General features: G+C 39.6%; 4 protein-coding genes and 1 non-coding gene across 6 annotated transcripts; 3 read left to right on the top strand and 2 right to left on the bottom strand.

Annotated features, from left to right (window-relative positions):
* Positions 1–151: 151 nt before the first annotated feature.
* Positions 152–5,179, top strand: LOC137728833 (BRCA1-associated RING domain protein 1-like). Of its 2 annotated transcripts, XM_068467609.1 has the most exons (13): positions 152–297; positions 438–491; positions 605–660; positions 879–974; positions 1,084–1,526; positions 1,629–1,865; positions 1,960–2,060; positions 2,585–2,771; positions 2,950–3,026; positions 3,238–3,325; positions 3,727–3,892; positions 4,080–4,198; positions 4,566–5,179. In XM_068467609.1, exons 1-13 carry the CDS (start codon positions 182–184, stop codon positions 4,908–4,910), a joined length of 2,085 nt encoding a protein of 694 aa, XP_068323710.1. In that variant the 5' UTR covers positions 152–181; the 3' UTR covers positions 4,911–5,179. The 2 variants fall into 2 exon arrangements, with proteins under 2 accessions (XP_068323710.1, XP_068323709.1); XM_068467608.1 differs by having other exon boundaries at positions 155–491.
* A 2,209-nt stretch (positions 5,180–7,388) lies between these two features.
* LOC137728836 (uncharacterized) lies at positions 7,389–9,711 on the top strand. The gene is made up of 3 exons (XM_068467612.1): positions 7,389–7,750; positions 8,031–8,122; positions 8,287–9,711. Exons 1-3 carry the CDS (start codon positions 7,664–7,666, stop codon positions 9,320–9,322), a joined length of 1,215 nt encoding a protein of 404 aa, XP_068323713.1. The 5' UTR covers positions 7,389–7,663; the 3' UTR covers positions 9,323–9,711.
* A 1,070-nt stretch (positions 9,712–10,781) lies between these two features.
* On the bottom strand, positions 10,782–10,866 carry TRNAM-CAU (transfer RNA methionine (anticodon CAU)). The gene is given in 2 exon segments: positions 10,782–10,817; positions 10,829–10,866. It is a non-coding gene; the product is annotated as a tRNA-Met (tRNA).
* Positions 10,867–11,017: 151 nt separating this feature from the next.
* Positions 11,018–13,885, top strand: LOC137727905 (heterogeneous nuclear ribonucleoprotein 1-like). Its single transcript, XM_068466772.1, has 2 exons — positions 11,018–11,283; positions 12,362–13,885. The coding sequence occupies exons 1-2, from the start codon at positions 11,062–11,064 to the stop codon at positions 13,412–13,414; spliced, it is 1,275 nt and encodes a 424-aa protein (XP_068322873.1). The 5' UTR covers positions 11,018–11,061; the 3' UTR covers positions 13,415–13,885.
* Positions 13,886–14,234: 349 nt separating this feature from the next.
* LOC137729982 (CDT1-like protein a, chloroplastic) lies at positions 14,235–17,229 on the bottom strand. The gene is made up of 7 exons (XM_068469044.1): positions 16,798–17,229; positions 16,593–16,712; positions 16,052–16,289; positions 15,295–15,831; positions 14,727–14,928; positions 14,550–14,646; positions 14,235–14,426 (listed from the first exon to the last, which is right to left on the bottom strand). Exons 1-7 carry the CDS (start codon positions 17,100–17,102, stop codon positions 14,369–14,371), a joined length of 1,557 nt encoding a protein of 518 aa, XP_068325145.1. The 5' UTR covers positions 17,103–17,229; the 3' UTR covers positions 14,235–14,368.
* Between the last annotated feature and the right edge of the window lie 740 nt (positions 17,230–17,969).

Genomic DNA, 17,969 nt, shown 5'->3' with positions numbered 1-17,969 from the left:
TGACTCAAATCTATCACCCCGCCCATTCCCCCTTCCCCTAACAAATCAACACCGTCCACGTGTCCTCTGCCATTCCAACACACACCCTGAAACGACATCTCATAAATACTACAAGCTCCTCCAGAAGAGCTCACTTTAGAGTTTTCTATGGAACTCTCTGAGTTTCCGAACCTTCGTTTCAATGGCGGACGCAAACCCTAACCCTAAGTGCAGCGACAGTAGCAGTACCAGGTCGACGATGAACCCATGGGTTCTTCATTTTCAGAAACTGGGCCTCGAGCTCAAGTGCCCGCTCTGGTTCGATTCGCTTCCCTAAATTTCATTTCATTTTTTTCCTCAAATTTTCACGTTTTCGAATTTTACTTTGATTTATTTGAAGCAAACGTGGTTTATCAGAAATGGGTTTTTGTTTTTTGTGTTTTTATTGTTGATTTCAGCTTGAACTTGCTTAATCAGCCGACACTACTTCCATGCAATCACATTTTCTGCAAGTGCGTCTTCTCTCTCTCCTCTTATTTTTTTTCTCCTAATAACTTGATCGTTTTCTCTCTCAAGATTCTTACTTTAGCGTTTTATCTGTACTGGGATTTTAAATTGGTTGCAGTTCCTGCATACCCAGTTCGAGTTGCCCTGTTTGTAAAGCTGAGGCTGCGGATCGAGGTATATTTTTGGCCGCCTTTGATTAGTTTTATGATTGAAAGCTAGTATTTATTTATTTATTTTTTTGCGAAGAGAAACTTAGTTTTATTTATGCCTGAAATGGTCGTTTTTGGTGGAGGTTTTTGCTAGGAAATTAATTTAGAAATTCCCAAAACAGTTTATTATGGAAACAAGTAATTAAAGCTAATGTCTGATGCAATGGTTTTGTGGACTGACAGATCTCAGGCCTGTGCCATTCATGGAAAACATAGTAGCCATCTATAAAAGCTTGGATGCGTCTTTCTGCGCCAATTTGTTGCAGCCCGTTTCTTCTGGTACAAACTTAATATGTAAACACACTTATTTGGAAGTTAATTTGGTGTTTAAGCTCTATGCAGACAATAATGTTTTATCTTTTTGTGTGGATTGATTTGATCAATGCAGATGTTAGAACCATTTTGGAACAAAACCCCATTTCGCCTTTTATCAGTTTTGCTGGCACAATTGCTAAAGAACCATTTGACAATGACCAGGGCGGTAATTCAAACAGTGGACAATCCATCTATTCGTCGAGTGCTCATGAACGAGTTTGGGCTCCTTGTAGTCTGAATCGTTCTGTTGCTGATGGAGTTGGCAAGAATGGCAAATTAGAAAACTGTAGCATGCCAATAGATGCTAATGGCAAGGTATTAGATTTTGCTAGAAGCGGAATGGGAAATCCCATTTTACAACTACCAAGTTCTCAAATAAGAGCTGGTGGACTTGAAGAGTGCATGACTGTAGAAAGAGGCATGAATCACGCAGCACAGTCATTGCCCAACAGTCCTCCTTCATTTGGTGATGCCAAATGTTCAGATAATGATAGCTGTGGTCGGCGCTGTGAGCAAGTAAGGTTTTAATAGTTTCGAAATTTACTAATACCATATATTGTGTTACTGTTTTATAAAGAGATTATTTGTATATTTTTTCTTATGTAATGCTTTCTTCAGATTTCAGAAAATTCTTTGGTCAGGAGATCGATCAGCAACATTGATGATAGTAGAGTAGGGCAGAAAAGGCATGATAGTTGTGCAACTGAAATTGATGGTCATTTAAGAAAGAAAATAAAGTATGAGCCAGTTTCAGAAACTTATTCCGAGCTCGAACATAAGTTCAGTACAGCTCCTAATGAATCATTCACAAAGAGAACAATTTGTGCATTTTGCCAGTCTTCTATAATCTCGGTGGTTAGTTGCTCTTTTGATATGTTAGTCTTTGTGTCTTTTTGTAACATGGTAAGTTTATAACATATGGCTCAATTGAATTGATGAAATATTTCAGGTTACAGGGCCAATGTTGCATTATTCTAAAGAGAGACTGGTTGAGGGAGATGAGGCAAATGCTTCAAATGTTATACATGTTCACAGAATATGCATTGATTGGTATGTTCAAGCAGTAATGATGACACTTCTGGTCTACCATAGTTAACAATATGTATAGTACACGTATGAATATTTTTTTTTTCTGAAGATATTCTTGATTTTCTGTGTACTTTACAATATACGGAAAATATTTGTATTTTCAAAGATGAGTGTATAACGTATGCTATGTTTCCTTTGCTTATAAAATGAAACAAATTTATATAAAAAAAGACAAAAATTCCTCTATACTGACCTTTTGACTTAATATTTCAGCTCATCACAGTGAATGGCATTAAGTTACTATTTTAGCAATAATAAACTTTTCAACTAGTTGTTTTCATCAAATTTATTATTCAATATGAAGTGCAGTATTATGGAACCTACATTACTTTCTGTTTTTGGAATTTTTGGGCTGATTCTGTAGGAACATTATTGTTATTTCACTTTTGCCTTTTCAATAACATGATTGTTATTTTACTTTGACCTATTTGTTGTTAGTCACCTATGTGCTCCTAGATAAATATATTATGGATTTTGAAATGCAGGGCACCGCAAGTGTATTTTGAAGGTGAAAATGTAAAGAGATTGAAGGCAGAAGTGTTAAGGGGTGCGAAGCTAAAATGCACCAAATGTGGGCTAAAGGGAGCAGCTTTGGGATGCTTTGTGAAGTCCTGCCGGAGAAGCTATCACGTTACCTGTGCAATTGAAATTTCTAAATGTCGTTGGGACAAGGTATCTATCCTCTTCTTTTACAAGTAGTAGCATATATTTGTAATCAATTTGTTTCTCGTGTCCTTTTGTTTATTACAGCCTTTTAGATTATTTAATATGTTTTGTTTTGGTGGCCATGTCTGTTAAGCGCCTTAAGCCTTAAGTAATAGTTAACGCTCTCCTTTTGAACATTGTACAGGAAAACTTTCTGCTGCTCTGTCCAGCTCATAGTTCAACTAAATTTCCCAGTGAGAAGTCAAATTATGGGAAGCCCAAGTAAGACATCATTCTCTTATTGAAGCAGATTTTGTGTGTTTTGGTCCCTATATTTAACTCTTGGCTCTTCAAGATTTATTTACTATTGTTAGTTTGTACAAAGAAAAGGCTTGAAAAGTATTTTTTTTTTCTCTGTAACATTGCTGTTCGATATTACTTCTTTCTTTCAATGTTTAATTTGATGTCTGATTTTCCCTCATTCTCCACACAGAATCTGTCCGCCGTCTAACAGTGTGGAAGCTCCAGATGAAGTGAATAAATGGATCATATGCCCATCCGGTTTGTCTTCTGAAGAGAAGGTTAGTTTGAAAAGAATTTCTCCTCTTATTAGTCACTTGGTTTCATGTTATTTAGACTTGGAAAGTTGTCTTTAGATAATCGTAGACAATATCTCTCCAATAATATTGATCCTTCCTTTGCTTGGCTTTTGTTGACCTGGTTGGGGTCAAATTATTAATTTGTTTTCACTTTCTCTATGTATATCTGCATGTAAACAAAAATTGAGGAATCTGGTAATCTGTGATTTAATTTTAATAAACTATTCTGGTTGTAGTGCGTAAAGGCTTATCTCATGATGAATAACATTTACGAGAACATTGTTGAGATGGACTGTAGAACTAAGTCTCCTGGGTTTTGGGCATAGACCCAGAGGTCTCCCTTGCTGTATCAGAAACTTATATATTTTCTCTGAATGGTGCAGCTTCTTTTAATCAAGTTTGCCGAGAAGATTGGTGCAACTGTGTCCAAGACCTGGAGACCAGATGTTACACATGTGATTGCAGCCCTGGATGGGGATGGTGCATATGTGAGGACATTCAAAACTTGCATGGCCATTTTGGCTGGAAGATGGATTCTGAAAATTGACTGTAAGCTATACCCAGATATTCTTGTTGCTTCAATTACATTTTTACGAATGACTATTTGACTAAATTACGACCAGTGTTTAAAAAAAAAAAAAAAAAAAAAAACATTTTTTTAACTGAGGTGTTTTAATAATTGATTTTTATCACCTAACTTGTCTTTCCCTCGTTTTCTGTTTATTGATGGGTGCAGGGGTAAAAGCATGCATGGAAGCCACAGATCATGTGAATGAAGAGCCATATGAAGTTAGTCTTGATAACTACGGATGCTGTGATGGCCCAAAAACTGGCAGGCTTCGGGCAACAAACAACGTAAGTTCCTCTGATGAATAATTTGTGCGTGACCACCTTCATTGACACATCTGTCCAACTAAAATGTCTGCCCGATAATCTTTTTTTTATTTACGATACCATGTCATAAACATAAGACAAATCATTTCATCAAGTAGTCAGTTGGCAGTTTATGCATTTTCAAATTATAATGTTCAGATTAGGAAAAGGAAATAGAGGGCGCAAAGTCAGATTGTATGAATTAAACTGAAATGTCATTGTGTGCTTCTCCATTACCATGTTTAACGCTATACGGTCAACTTCGAGCACCTTGCTTTTAGTTTTGGATTCAATTATGCAAATCTTTGGTGACTACTTGATCTTAAATATTGGATTATTTCCCTTGCAGGAGCCAAATCTCTTTAATGGTTTGAGTTTCTATTTTGCTGGTGATTTTGTACTGGATAGAAAGGAAGACCTTCAAGATTTGATCATTGCAGCAGGAGGCACAGTTTTCAACAGCTCAGAAGAAGTGCTGGAACGAAGTTGTCTTGAACAGACTGCTTCAAGGATGCTAGTTGTATACAACCTCGACCCACCAGAAGGATGTAAGTTGGGGGAAGAAGTTTCGATCCTTTGGCAACGGTCAAATGAGGCCCAGGATATAGCTGCAAAAATTGGATCACAAATCATCGGTCACACATGGCTCTTGGAATCAATTGCGAGATGCAAGTTACAGCCTTTTGTCTGTTGACAAAACACAGCAATGCGATAGTCTCTGGTACATTGTATTAGACTATTAGTAGTCTTGTGCTTGGATAGGGACCTGTTTGATAAGATGTTGACGTCCCAAATGTAGATTTCAGTTTGTAGCTAGGTTTATGTATTCTCTACGGCATTTTCTCCGATGTCTCTACAGAAGTGATTCAGATGCCTTTAAGGATGTGTATTCTTCTGCAGACAAAATTTAGAAGTTCCTGAGAATTTTTGTTGTTCATATCAAGTATTATTTTGAATTATTCACTTCTAGCAGTTAGATACTGTTGTGTTATCTGCCCGATAATAGCCTGTTTAGCTCTTGAAATTTTCTTCAAATTTATATCACATGAGAGCGTGAGAGCTTGGACATGAAGCTTTTCATCAGCATACCAGTAAAGCATTTGAGGCTTCAGTAGAAGCTTGAGCTGAAGGCTTGCTTGGCGAAGTTTCCATGGCAAAGTCGCCCTTTGATTCTGTCGTGTCTGTATTTAAACGAAGTACTTTGCGACAAGCAGAAAGAAGAGCAAGTTGAGAGTGCTCAGGGAAGCCAAGAACAAGTAGTTGTAATCGAAATGAGAGACATTTAGGTTATCCAGAATCCAACCCCGGCCATGTTGCTTGGTCATTGTCTCATAGAACCGCTATATCTTAAGCCATTTCGACGAAGGAATCAGCAATTCCCAGCAAAGCAAACTGAGGGAGGAGAACAAAAATTGTGAGGGGAAGTGTGTCCCTTTTCCCAAATAGTTGTTCTCTTACGACACTCAGCCTCTTTCTTCCAGCCAACCAAGCTGTGATCGTGATCAAAACTTGCAACACAAGGCTTATCTGCAATGTGACCCCTCTAGGGTTCTTTGTGTAGTGCCGGATCCATGGAACGGAGAAACGATCCTAGACCACGAGGCTTATCAGCACACGCCGGAGGGATCTCAAAATTGGGTCCTATGCCTCTGCCTAGGGTTGTGCCTTGTACGATAGACAATGTTCCTCCTTGAGCTAATATCATGCTTGGTACAAATGTTGCTCTACTAGCATTGTGTCACCGGACATAGCATCCACGGCGAGGTTGGTCCGCTCTTTACGGCCGCTTTTGTCACGAAACCTGCAATTAACGCAATGCTAGCGTTGATCACTAAGGCTTTTGCTAGAAAACGAAACTATTTGTACCCGATTTACTAACTACGTTATTGATTATGTCGCTAATAGAGCTTAGGAATATGTAGGATCATTGCAATTTGAACAATGTTTTTGGAACACCTGATTTTACACTTACTTAAAATGATCATTAAGAAAATAATAAATTATAGGTTATAACAATGCGTATAACGAGAATTCGTTAATCAAAACTGAAAATGACTAAAGATACGTCATTGGGATTTTACCTCAATGAAGAGGAGTGGTAAGTTTTAAACTTCCCAGCCTTTGTGTACTTTTACAACTTCCAACTCATGAAAAAATTAGTTTACCAAATTCTTTTGGTTATTAAAGAAAAGAAAAAAGCAAAAAGAATTGAAGCCTTTTACAAGTCAGTCTCTCTAATTTTTCTAAAGGCTTAATTGGATTAATAATTCCGTGAGGATAGGCTAATTAGAAGATAGTCATTTAAGTCTTTGTAATAAAGTCTGTTAGGATTTATGCTTAAAATTGAAAATTCTGTCAACTTTCTGTTAATTATTAGCACGTGAGTAGACCTTGCATTTTGGACTTGACCCGTTAATATTAGTATTTGGGTGAATGCTTAACAAGTCAGGTCGCTAACGGGTGAACCCGTTAAATAACAGGTCACTTTGGGTCAACCCATTAGACCCATTAGCACCCGTTAGTTGAGGATGTTTTAGTAATTTCAGTCAAGTCTTAACAACAAAAAAAATAAACTCTCTGCCAAAAAAAAATAAAAATAAAAATAATTGTTAACGGGTGAAACGAATGACTCGTTAGTTTAACGGGTCAGGTTCAACCCGACCCAAACCAAATAAACCAGACCCGTTTACATGTCTACACGTGAGCAAGCCCCACGTGTTAACAATTAATGAAGAGATATGTTTTAGCCTAATATGTGTATGGAGAGTTTCGTTTTAGCCTAATATGTACGTCTCATGTGATAATAATTAATAGAAAATTAAAATAATTTTTAATTTTAGGTATAAATCTTAACAGACTTTACCACATAAGCTTAAATCCTAATTTTTTCATCACAAGAGCTATCTTCCAACTACTTTATAAATACGGAACTGTTAATTCAATTAGGACCCACAGTCAACCAACGTTTCAGCGATGAACGGTGCAGATTATGTCAAATAAAAAACCCCAAGTTTTTTCCAGGCTGGGTAATCATTCACACAGACACGAAATCCCCTAACGGTCACTTCCCTTTTCTCGAAAATTAAAGAACCTGGGGGAGGGGGCCACCCTACATAAAGGATTTGGATCGTCTGCATGTTTTTCTCCCTGCAAGACTGTCCAAGACTTTTAAATCCAGCAGTCCAAGAAATCTCAGGGGTGCACGTTAAAGAAACATGCAGATTATCTGGTCCCCCTCCAAAAAAGCCCCGGATCCATTGAAAGTTTATGACCGTTTGTCCCTTTCCCTTCTCCCCTAATTCTTTACTTTCCAACCCCAACGGCCCTTTCTCTCTCAGTGGGAAAGATGGAGATTTGAAATTATGAAAACCCAGAACCCAAATCCTTCTTCTTTTGCAGAAAGACGCAATCTTTGAGAGACCCAGAGAAGGGAAAGAGAGAGAAATCATGGGTTGCTTTCTTGAATGTTTTGGTTCTTCCAAAGACAACAAGCGCAGGAGGAATCGGAGGTACAGGGTTCACCACCGAGACCATGTAAGTTTGTGTTTCCCTCTGTTTGGTTGCTGAGAAAATTTTGATTCCTTACTGTTTCCTTTTTGGGGTTCTAGTTTGCTAACACACCAGTGAGTTCTGAGTAAAACCCATACATTAATTTTTGATGAATTTAGGCTCAATTTAGTAGGGTTTTTGTTTTTGTTTGTTTGTTTTTTTTTTTTTTTCAAATTTCATTTAATTGTTTTGTTCCGGAAAAAAAGTGTTAAAAGTTCAAGATTTTGATTTGTGTTTCTTCTCAATTAATCTTTGTTTTTGGCAGAGACATACAAGTTTCGAGCCTGTGAAATCTGCTCTCTCCTCTGCACCGGAGGTTGAGGAAAAACCTATTAGCCCGGCATTGGAAGAAGTCCGGTGAGCGATATGATTGGTTTTTGTGGGTTCAATTGCCTCTTAATTTTGTGTTTATCACTCAACTGTTTTCTTTGAATGTAAATGCATCTGTTTGATTTTTGAATTACGCTTCATTTTTTGGGGTTTTCGACATCGAATTGAAGGTATAAGTTTATGGTCTGTAGGGACAAGCCAGTGGAACAACTGAGCTTCAGTACTCGAAAGAAAGTTACTTTTGATTCGAATGTTAAGACCTATGAGCATGTTTCGACCAACGAAACTACGGATCCTTTGTTGGATAGTAAAGAGAATGGGAAGGAGGAGGAGGGGAAGAATTTGGAAAAACCGTGCCAATCTCAGTCTTCCTCTGAAGATAGTTCGGTCACTTTCAGCTCAGGGTCATACCCTCCTAACCATCGGTACCAAAATTGCAGGGATAGCGATGATGAAGACGAAGTGTTAGACTATGATGAGGACAGTGATCTGGATGATGAAGATGAGGATGATTATGATGACGATGATGGGGAACTAGAGTACGAAGATGAAATTGTAGAATCAAATAGAGGGGTTTCTACTCCTCAAGTAATGACTGAGGATTTTGATAGTCCAATGCCGATGAAACTAGGTGGGTTGAACCACAGTGCACGCGATAGGAGTGGTTATGTTCATTCGGTGCTAAACCCTGTTGAGAATCTAACACAATGGAAAGCTGTCAAAGCCAAAGGGACACCACTGATGAAGCCTCAGAAAGAGAATTTCACACAGGATCAAGAACCCCGGATTTCGTTCAGTTCAGAGCCAAGTTTGAGCTTTAAAACAAAAGCTGATCAAGACAAGAAGCAATCAAAGAATCCCAACCAAGAATTGGCAGTTGATGCTAGCCTCTCGAACTGGTTGGTTTCATCAGAACATACGCCAGTTAACAAGGCCAGCACAACTGCTTTAGACACCTTCACGCCTGAGAAAAGCACGTCCCATGGATCAAACTCAGCAAGAGGCCATCAAGATAGACCAATTTTAGGTGCATTAACTGTTGAAGAGCTCAGACAATTTTCAGCCTCATCTTCACCAAGGAAGTCACCGAGTAGAAGCCCTGACGAGATGGCCATAATAGGGTCCGTTGGAACATACTGGAATCACAGAGCTCCTTCTCCCGCTGCTAAGAGTTTGGGTGCCTCGTCTTACAAAGGAATACCAAACTCAACCAGCAAATACAGATAGGTATTCGTGAGGCTCCTTCGATTAGGTCTTGACAGGAGAGTGAATTGGCATTGTACCCCATTCGAGACAAGGTTGGAAAGAGCTTTGAACAAAGGAGGTGCTGCTGAATATGATTGATGAGATTCTTTTTCTTAATTACGGAAACAAGGTTGGTTTGTGATTGTTATTGTCCGTTGATGGTGATGTCTATTCTTTTAATTCTTTTGTGAATTATGATTTTGTTTTCTGTGTGACGCTTGCCTGTTGTAATATTTGGTTTAATCAAAGAGACTTGCTTGAAATTATGGATTGTGTTTTTACTAGTGTCAAATCATGCATAAGTTCCATCCACTCCGCCATGTCCGAAAGTTAGTTATAGCATCCGCTACAAAATTTGTTTCTCTGAAAAACGCGGCGTTAAGAAATTGAGTTGAACTTCCAAGGGGGACGGACACCACCAAGTTTTCTGGTGCAAGACAAAATGTGTTTCTCCTGCACTGCCTGATTTTTTTTCACGAACCATCAAAGTCGATTCGGAGTCTGATTCAGGGGGATTCTTGTTTCCCTCTTTTCGTCCCAGAGGCCGCTGACATTTGTTATTTGAGTCATCGTTCTCCCACCATTCAGACAAGCTTGCACAGGGTGTAGGAACCAGAGTAGACTGTCTGGTGTCTATTCTCATCAGATGGTTCTACATTAGCATACATGAGGCTCTACCGCAGAACCCTTCCTTACTCACAGGTGTCTGTTTTAACGACTCTTTAACGGATTGTCTTGGATTGACAAACGAATGTAAACACAATGATGAATTTGGCCAAAATGAAAACGGCAGGACTAAATTGGCACATTGGATAAAACACATACTATTTTGACATTGAAGCCTATTTTCTATTATGATGCACTAAATGTTTTTCATAAGGAATATGCGACTATTTTTTTCCGGAAAATCTCTAACAAAAAATACACCATGCCCTATTTTATACCAAATCGATCATAACCACTGCCTACATTTCACGAAATCATGCACCACAAAATAGGAGTTGATAAACAGACCCGTGATACCATTCATTATACCTAGTGAAAAAAAAAAAAAAAAATTTTTTTTTGCTTAATTGTGGCAATGGTTTATGAACTTTACACCTAGTTTAATTGTAGTTCTTGAACTCTTATATTAGTTTTTTAGGTCCAAAACTCAACAATGTGTTGTATCATTGGTTCTTTTACTAACGCCTTCCATTTGTTCTATTGTACCATTCATCCCACATCACATCACTAAAAATAAAGTTAAAAAATAAGAAGAAAAAAACCTTAAAAAAATCAGATTTTTTTGTTGTGTAAGAAAATTGAATACATGGAAATTTTTTTCGTAGTCCAATACATGATTTGTTAGTTGTTTAAGTTCGGCCATAGTTCGATCTTCTACCAACTTAACAAACATACAACTTCACAAGCCTACCAAAAAAAAACAAAAAACTGTTTTTGGGGTGAGAGAGGCTCGAACTCTCGACCTCAGGATCACTCAGAAGCTATGAGACCTACGCGCTAGCCAACTGCGCCACCACCCCTTGTTGAATTCTTTTCCCCACTCAAGATATTTGTACAAATTACAAGGCACCCTCGTAATTACATTCCATTTCCCACGTTCTCAATTCGGTGTCGTTTTCAAACAAACCCTAGGCAGCAACCCTTCCCTCCTCCTCGAGTCCACCCCCCCCTCTCTCTCTCTCTATCCCCTTCTCTCTCTCTCTCTCTCTCTACAAATGGACTCGGACGAAGGCAAGCTGTTCATAGGAGGACTGGCATGGGACACCAACGAGGACAAGCTAGCCGACTACTTCAACCAGTACGGTGATGTCACCCAGACCGTCATCATGCGTGACAAGGTCACCGGCCGTCCCAGAGGCTTTGGCTTCGTCGTCTTCTCCGACCCCTCTCTGCTCGACCGGGTCCTCAACGACAAGCACACCATTGACGGCCGACTGGTCAGTCACACTCACACTTTTCCCCTCTTCCAATATTACCCTGCATTTCACTTTCATCGCTAATTTTACTTGGTTTCTTTATTTGGTTTTGAGATTTTTGCGTTCCGGGATTTCGATATCGTGCCGAAATGTGTTGTGGGTTTGGCTAATTTTGATGTTACTTTTCATGGGTTGTTGTTGCTTGTATGTTCTTGAGCTGTCTTTTGGGTGTTCTTGCATTCTTGGGGTTGCAATGCGTACTGGGTAATGCTGATTTTAAGTTGGGATTACATCTGCTAGCCGAGAGGGGCTCTGGAATTGGTTATTTTGGCTTGTAATTTTGTTGGTTTTTAAGCTCCATGTGGTGATTTTTATACAATGTACTTGCAGTGCGGTTATCTTATTGAGTGCATAGATTTCTTTGGCTGATGAACACCAAGTTCGTTAGGGAGAGAACATAATTTCCTTAGCTTATCTAGTCCGGTAGAAATGATTTTGTTCACATGGCATATTTTATAGGACGTAATGTTTGCAGCCCACTATTTTGGTCGACAAGGTTGCACATTTTTCTGATTTTCAATGGGGATTTTGTATTATTATCTGCATCTGTGTTCTGGGTGCTCATTGATGCACATTTATACACGTAATGTCCTTCAGGGAAACACATGATAAGTCGTCAAATGTAATGTCATTAATTTACCTGATAAGTATGATGCTTGACAACACCAACTTACCGTTGATTTAAATGGATGAGTGTATTCTTATAGGCATGGTTTGATGGTATATGTTAGAAACTTTGTAAAATTGGACATGTAGGGAGGTTGAATATCTTCCATTCTTGACATGGTTTTCAATAGTAAGATTTCCAAATACAACGTATAACTTTTTATCTCAAAGTGATTTACTTGTAGATTATTAGAGGTTTAAGCGCTACTTTATTGTGTTCTTACTAAAATTTTTGAGGTGATTTGTGCTACTTTATTGGGTTCTTCCTTGCCCCTTATGAACAAGCATAAATGCTGCTTTATTGTATATCTTTGCCTTATCTGTACATGTGTTTGTCCCTTTGTTTGTTAAAGGTTCCACTTTGATTACACAGGTTGAGGCAAAAAGGGCTTTATCGAGAGAAGAACAGCAGACATCCAATAGAAGTGGAAACTTTAACACCAGCAGGAGCTCTGGAGGGGGAGGAAATTTTAAGACCAAGAAAATATTTGTTGGTGGATTGCCTTCTACACTGACAGAAGATGCATTTCGTCAATTCTTTGAAAATTATGGTACCGTGACAGATGTAGTAATAATGTATGACCAAAATACTCAACGACCTCGTGGTTTTGGTTTCATAACATTTGACACTGAAGATGCAGTTGATAGAGTACTACAAAAGAACTACCATGAGTTGAATGGTAAACTTGTAGAGGTAAAGCGAGCGCTACCTAAAGATGCAAATCCTGGTGGTGGGGGCCGTGGTGGGGGATATCAAGGTTACGGTAATTCTGGGACCAGTACAAATGCATTTGATGGTCGGGTTGATGGCAATAGATATGTGCAGCTTCAAACTACAGCAGGCGGCTTCCCTCCATATTCTGGCTATGGTGCACCAGGTTATGGTTATGGAGCAGCAAATACAGGGGTTGGTTATGGAGGTTATGGAAGTGCCAATACTGGTTTCGGTGGTCCTGCAGGATCGTATGGGAATCCAAATGCCCCCAACGTTGGCTATGTTAGTGGGGTACCTGGTGCCTTGAAAAGTGCTTGGAGCAACCAAACTCCTGGGTATGGTGCTACTGGCTATGGGGCTGCAGCTCCTTGGAGTACCCCTGGTGGAAGTGGTGCTCCTGCTCCTAGGGGTCAATCCCCAAGTGGGGTTTCTGGTTATGGAAATCAAGGTTATGGCTATGGAAATTACGGCGGCAGTTACGCTTCTTATCCTGGTGGGTATGGGACCTCTGGCGGGCATGGTGGAAGTACTCCAACAAGCAACTCTGGTGGTAGTGCTAGCGGTGGAGAGCAACAAGGGACTCGTGGTGGTTACATGGGGAGTGGCTATGGTGACACCAATGGTAATTCGGGGTACTCTAATGCATCTTGGAGATCTGACCATTCACAGGCCACCGGTGGTTATGGTGGTTCTCGGTCCAGGCAGGCCTAGCATCAGAGATTCAAGAGATTTTGAAATTTCTTTCACAGGGATCCCTCATGCATGCGATCTATTCCCTGGTCTGAGAGCTTATGCACGAAAAGAGTTGAAGTGTCCTGAGACTGGTTGGATTGCTTGATTCTTGGTGGTAGTTGGCAGCACTAGTTCTGCTAGAAGTGCCAATACATTCTAGTAGTAGTAAATTCTACTTGAAATTTTCAGAATTTAATATCTAGGTTGCTTATATTGTGCGCGCTTGATAATTTTGGAGTCTCCTCTTCCCCTTTCCACTCCATCCTCTCTCTCTCTTGCTATCTCTCTCTCATGGTTTCTATTGAACTTTAATCACTGTCGGTATTGATGATAGTTCTTCCCAGTGCTGCTTTAGTTTTACTCAGTTGTGATATGCTAGGAATTTGATGTTGCTCTCTTGTTTTCCACTGTGGGTAATGTTGATGGTGGTTTATGTTTCTGTTTGGATTACTCGAGTTTTTTTTCTTTTCTTTTGAGTTTATTAAGCTTGTTCCATTCAAGCTATTGGTAATATGGGTTAGGGTTTAGGCCGCCGTCGTGGTTGAACAGTCGGTAACTGGTGGCGTTGGCACTTTTCTGAGGATGAGATTCTTCTGATTGGGAACTCTGGATTGCGAAAAGCAGCATTTGCCGACGAAGATATGTGAGGCTCCACCTGCACGATTTCTCTTTTCTTCAACCACTGCATTTGCCGACATTTGGTGTCACCAACGTCGTTGCTAAATAGGTCGTGATGCAGCAGAAAATTTTAGCATTCATTCGAACAACACCGTAAGCAGAAAAAGGCAATCATAGTAATAAATCTTCATACAATCACGTTGAATAGCTTTACCGGAAGAACCCTTGATCCTAATTACATGCTCAGGCTACTCGGATGCCATTTACACGAACAACTAAATTATCAAAACAACCTAGCATACCCTAGCTCTTGGCTCACTTTGCCACTTCAAGCCGTGCACGTACTGACTCAGGGCTCGACATCTTATTAATGCTGCAAGAGACGTGAGTAATGAGGTTAGACAAGTCTATCAGGTTTTTATCTTTTCAACAGAAGATGAATGCATTTCCACTAGAACGCACATAATTTCTACTTGTAAATATGAAGAAAACTTACTGGATCATTAGCAAATCAGCTTCGGATGCTATCTTCTTTTCAGAAATCCAATCGGGAACCAGCTCTAGCAACAAGTTTAGCTGCTCTTGAACTTCCTCTGCGGAAAGAACAAGAAAAAGAGTTAGGCTCGCCATAAGCCTGCAGAGAAAAGTTATCTGCTTTTGGTTAATGACTTACTTCTGTCAACAATATCGAAATTGGTCCAAATGATCTTGTGCACAAGCTCCTCTTTTGTGATAACAGAACGATTCATAGACTGTAGTAGAAAATGAATCGAGTTGAAGAGCTTAGGTAGGCTGGAAATCATCTGTTGCCGCCTCTTTGCTTGGGAGATGGCCGGATCTCGCTCCTCTATTGCCTTTTTCTCCTTCTCTCCAAGCTGCATTAAGATATATGGATACGTCTCAGAATTTACAGTTGATTATCTTCAAGTCCAACCGTGTAAATGTTTCAATTATGACATGGTTCTTAATAACTTTTGGGACTAGTTTATGCACAATTAAATGCATCTATTTCAAACAAAATGGGGGAGCACAAAAACACATTTCGGGCTGGAAAGTTCGATAAAATACGCTACACCATTTTAGCACAAGCCACTTTTCAGAAAGCTCTCTGATCATGTGTTTGTCATGTTTGTTTGCAACACATGATTCCATAATTAATGGTAAAAGAACCAAACCAAGATTCAGATATATAAGACGTGCTCAATGAGGAAACAAGAATGAAGATTTCAAGATAGACATACCGATTGCAAAAGATCGGCTGGAAGAATATCGTGAATGTCATTATCGTTTGATCCGTCACTCCTATCAGGAGATTCATCCCCAACATTTTTATTCTTCACAGGCGTGTCAAATTTCAAAGACCTGGTGCGTGGAGGACGCGTAACCAACTTGTTCGGTGAGCTAGTAGAATTATGATCTGGGCTCATATAACATCGCTTTGGAGGCTGCAATGCAGGCGTTTCAGCCCTCAACCTGGCCGGAGTTGAAGCAAGCTTTGCTGGAGTCGATTGAATGCTAGCACTTTTTGTGGGCAAATCATCATGATTTTCAATGGCGTCCATGGCTTTAGTTGGAGTTACAGGCACTTGGCCACACAATGAAGCACAAGCAGTATCGAGCTTTGGCTCTGAAATCTCATCACCCTGAAGGCAGCTTTTTGCATCAGTCAATACTTCACCAAGAGATGATGACAAGGGAGGATTGACCGTGTCTGATAGCATATCTTGCTTCGCACGACCAAATGGCTGGGGGAGAATTTCTTCTGGAATGTTATAATCCTGAAAACATATTAAGCATTGTTAGACCACAAGTTATTCAGCTAGTAGCTCAAGAAATAGATTGTTAAACTGATAAGGAGAAAACCTTGAACACCAATAATTTCCCAGATTACCATCGATTAAAATTACAAAGAGTGTCTTTAACACAAAAATTACAAAGAACATTCAACAAATTAAACATATTAGTAATTCTATATCAGAAACTCAGTTTTGAGGATACCTCAGGATGGGATTTTGAAAGATCAGCAAGCCGTTTACGAAATGCCTTCCTCAAATGCATACTCCCACCACCTTCAGGTTTCGACTTGCCATCGCTCTCCAATGCATCAGCATTGATGGTGACATGAAGATCCGGCTTCAGACAACTGGTCCTCTCATCCTTAATAAGCACTTTCTTTATCTCAATCGCCTCAGGTAAAACAAACTTCAGCTGAGCCAAGTGACCGTGTGTAAACCTCCTATAAATCGATTAGAAAAAAAGGATCAATTTCTAGAATTAGCCTAATTTGATTTTCTCAGCAACCAAACAGTCAATTAAAAAGCATAATAAAAAAAAACCCATATGTGAAAAATTGAGATAAAAAAGAAGACCATCTTTTACAATAGCCTAATTTCATTTTCTCAGCAACCAAACAATCAAATAAAAGAGAAAATTTCTTTAAGTAATAGCATATGTGAATCTACTGAAAATCGAGATAAAAACGATAAATTTATATAACAGCCCAATTTCATTTTCTCAGCAACCAAACAAAAGAAAATACCTATCCGTTAAACACTCGATTTGGGGACAAATGTTGCTGAAACTGGGCTTTAATCCCCTCAACCGCAACAACCGAATCGAAGTGTCCAAGCCATTGAAAAACTCACCCAAGATCTCAAATCTGCATAAATAAATAAATAAGCACATAAATTAGCCAACCCATAAATTAAAATCACACACAGATATGCCACACAACCGAAATTTACTTTTCGGGTAGCTTCTCCTGGCGGCTGACACGAGTCTTCTTCGGGGTTTCCTCCCCCCAAGGATCGATCTGGTCCGTCCGTTGCTTCTGCGTCGACTCGCCGACGCTTTTGGCGGCCGCCCTTCTGATGTCTCCTATGGAGAGCGCAAAGTTGGCGTTTCGAGAACGGCGGGTGAGAGTTTCGGGCTTCTGAGGGGTCTGGGTGCTCAGTGCCTCGCTGCCTGAGACTTCTGGGGGATCTGGGTTTAGGGCTTTCTTCTCCCGGCTTCTGGGTGTCCTGGATCTGAGGGTTTGCGAGGAACTCATTGCCGAGATAAAGAGAAATGCGGGATTCGGAATCGAAAAGGTGAGATCTTGAGGGGTCGTAGTCACAGAGGAGGAGAAGAAGAAGCAGTGGGGAATTTGGGGGGTTTTGGGTATTTATGGGGGATTCTATGGCGGGAAAGATGAGCTGACACCGGCGTGACCCGTTACTTCCCGCCAAATAGATCCGTTGGCTCCCGCATTTTTCTTAGAGTGGGCTGGATGGAAAATCGTTTTTACTTGGGCTCAAGGTCCAAATCTCACGTCCCAAATTAATAAATTTACCAATAAAATTCAGAAAATAAAATCTTCTTTTTGCCTTGTTATTTAGCGTTTTTCCTTCCATTTAGTATCTCTGATAACACATAAGAAAAGAAATCAAATTACATGCCGTAATCTTCATGCTGTACAAAAGGAGGAAAATCTCAATTAACTAATTATATAAACTAATACGTTTTCTTTTAGGATTTCTATTACATAAGCATTGGCTTTGATTATGTGCGTTGTCTTGTTGATGAATGTGTTCTTTTATTCGCGGGACAGAGAATTCGAACTTGCGACATTTTTAAACTTTTGGAAAAAATCAGCTTAATGCAAAGTTTATATTTCTCTTAATCATAGAAAATATTACAACTAGTTCAACTTAATTTTATTCCATTAGCTCAGCAAACCAAATGGTTCAGGGAGGCAATGCAGGGTTTGAGCTGCCAGTTTCTGTGCAATGAAAAGCACTGTTGATCGAGACTCAAGACTCAGGGCGATCCTTCGTATACAGACCAACGGAACACGCCATGGAGTTGAGTGTTAGCTTTTTCTTTTATGGATGTGTATGGTTGAAAAGTGTAGAGTTTAGGAACTAAGTGTGGAAAC

Source organism: Pyrus communis, chromosome 3 (genome assembly GCF_963583255.1).
Source record: "Pyrus communis chromosome 3, drPyrComm1.1, whole genome shotgun sequence".
NCBI classification, from domain to species: Eukaryota; Viridiplantae; Streptophyta; class Magnoliopsida; order Rosales; family Rosaceae; genus Pyrus; species Pyrus communis.
The sequence above is the reverse complement of the archived record's forward strand: the minus strand, read 5'-3'. Positions and strand labels throughout refer to the sequence as shown.

What these genes read in the sequence shown, in the direction of transcription:
- LOC137727905 (XM_068466772.1), top strand. Translation starts at nt 11,062, where the DNA reads ATGGACTCGGACGAAGGCAAGCTGTTCATAGGAGGACTGGCATGGGAC. An exon ending in ACACCATTGACGGCCGACTG is followed by an intron (nt 11,284 to 12,361) that starts GTCAGTCACACT and finishes TTGATTACACAG; the next exon opens with GTTGAGGCAAAAAGGGCTTT.
- LOC137729982 (XM_068469044.1), bottom strand. Translation starts at nt 17,102, where the DNA reads ATGAGTTCCTCGCAAACCCTCAGATCCAGGACACCCAGAAGCCGGGAG. An exon ending in TTTCGATATTGTTGACAGAA is followed by an intron (nt 14,647 to 14,726) that starts GTAAGTCATTAA and finishes TTCTTTCCGCAG; the next exon opens with AGGAAGTTCAAGAGCAGCTA. An exon ending in GCTGATTTGCTAATGATCCA is followed by an intron (nt 14,427 to 14,549) that starts GTAAGTTTTCTT and finishes CGTCTCTTGCAG; the next exon opens with CATTAATAAGATGTCGAGCC.
- LOC137728833 (XM_068467608.1), top strand. Translation starts at nt 247, where the DNA reads ATGGGTTCTTCATTTTCAGAAACTGGGCCTCGAGCTCAAGTGCCCGCT. An exon ending in GTTGCAGCCCGTTTCTTCTG is followed by an intron (nt 975 to 1,083) that starts GTACAAACTTAA and finishes TGATCAATGCAG; the next exon opens with ATGTTAGAACCATTTTGGAA. An exon ending in CACAGAATATGCATTGATTG is followed by an intron (nt 2,061 to 2,584) that starts GTATGTTCAAGC and finishes TTTGAAATGCAG; the next exon opens with GGCACCGCAAGTGTATTTTG.
- LOC137728836 (XM_068467612.1), top strand. Translation starts at nt 7,664, where the DNA reads ATGGGTTGCTTTCTTGAATGTTTTGGTTCTTCCAAAGACAACAAGCGC. An exon ending in GGGTTCACCACCGAGACCAT is followed by an intron (nt 7,751 to 8,030) that starts GTAAGTTTGTGT and finishes TGTTTTTGGCAG; the next exon opens with AGACATACAAGTTTCGAGCC. An exon ending in CCGGCATTGGAAGAAGTCCG is followed by an intron (nt 8,123 to 8,286) that starts GTGAGCGATATG and finishes TATGGTCTGTAG; the next exon opens with GGACAAGCCAGTGGAACAAC.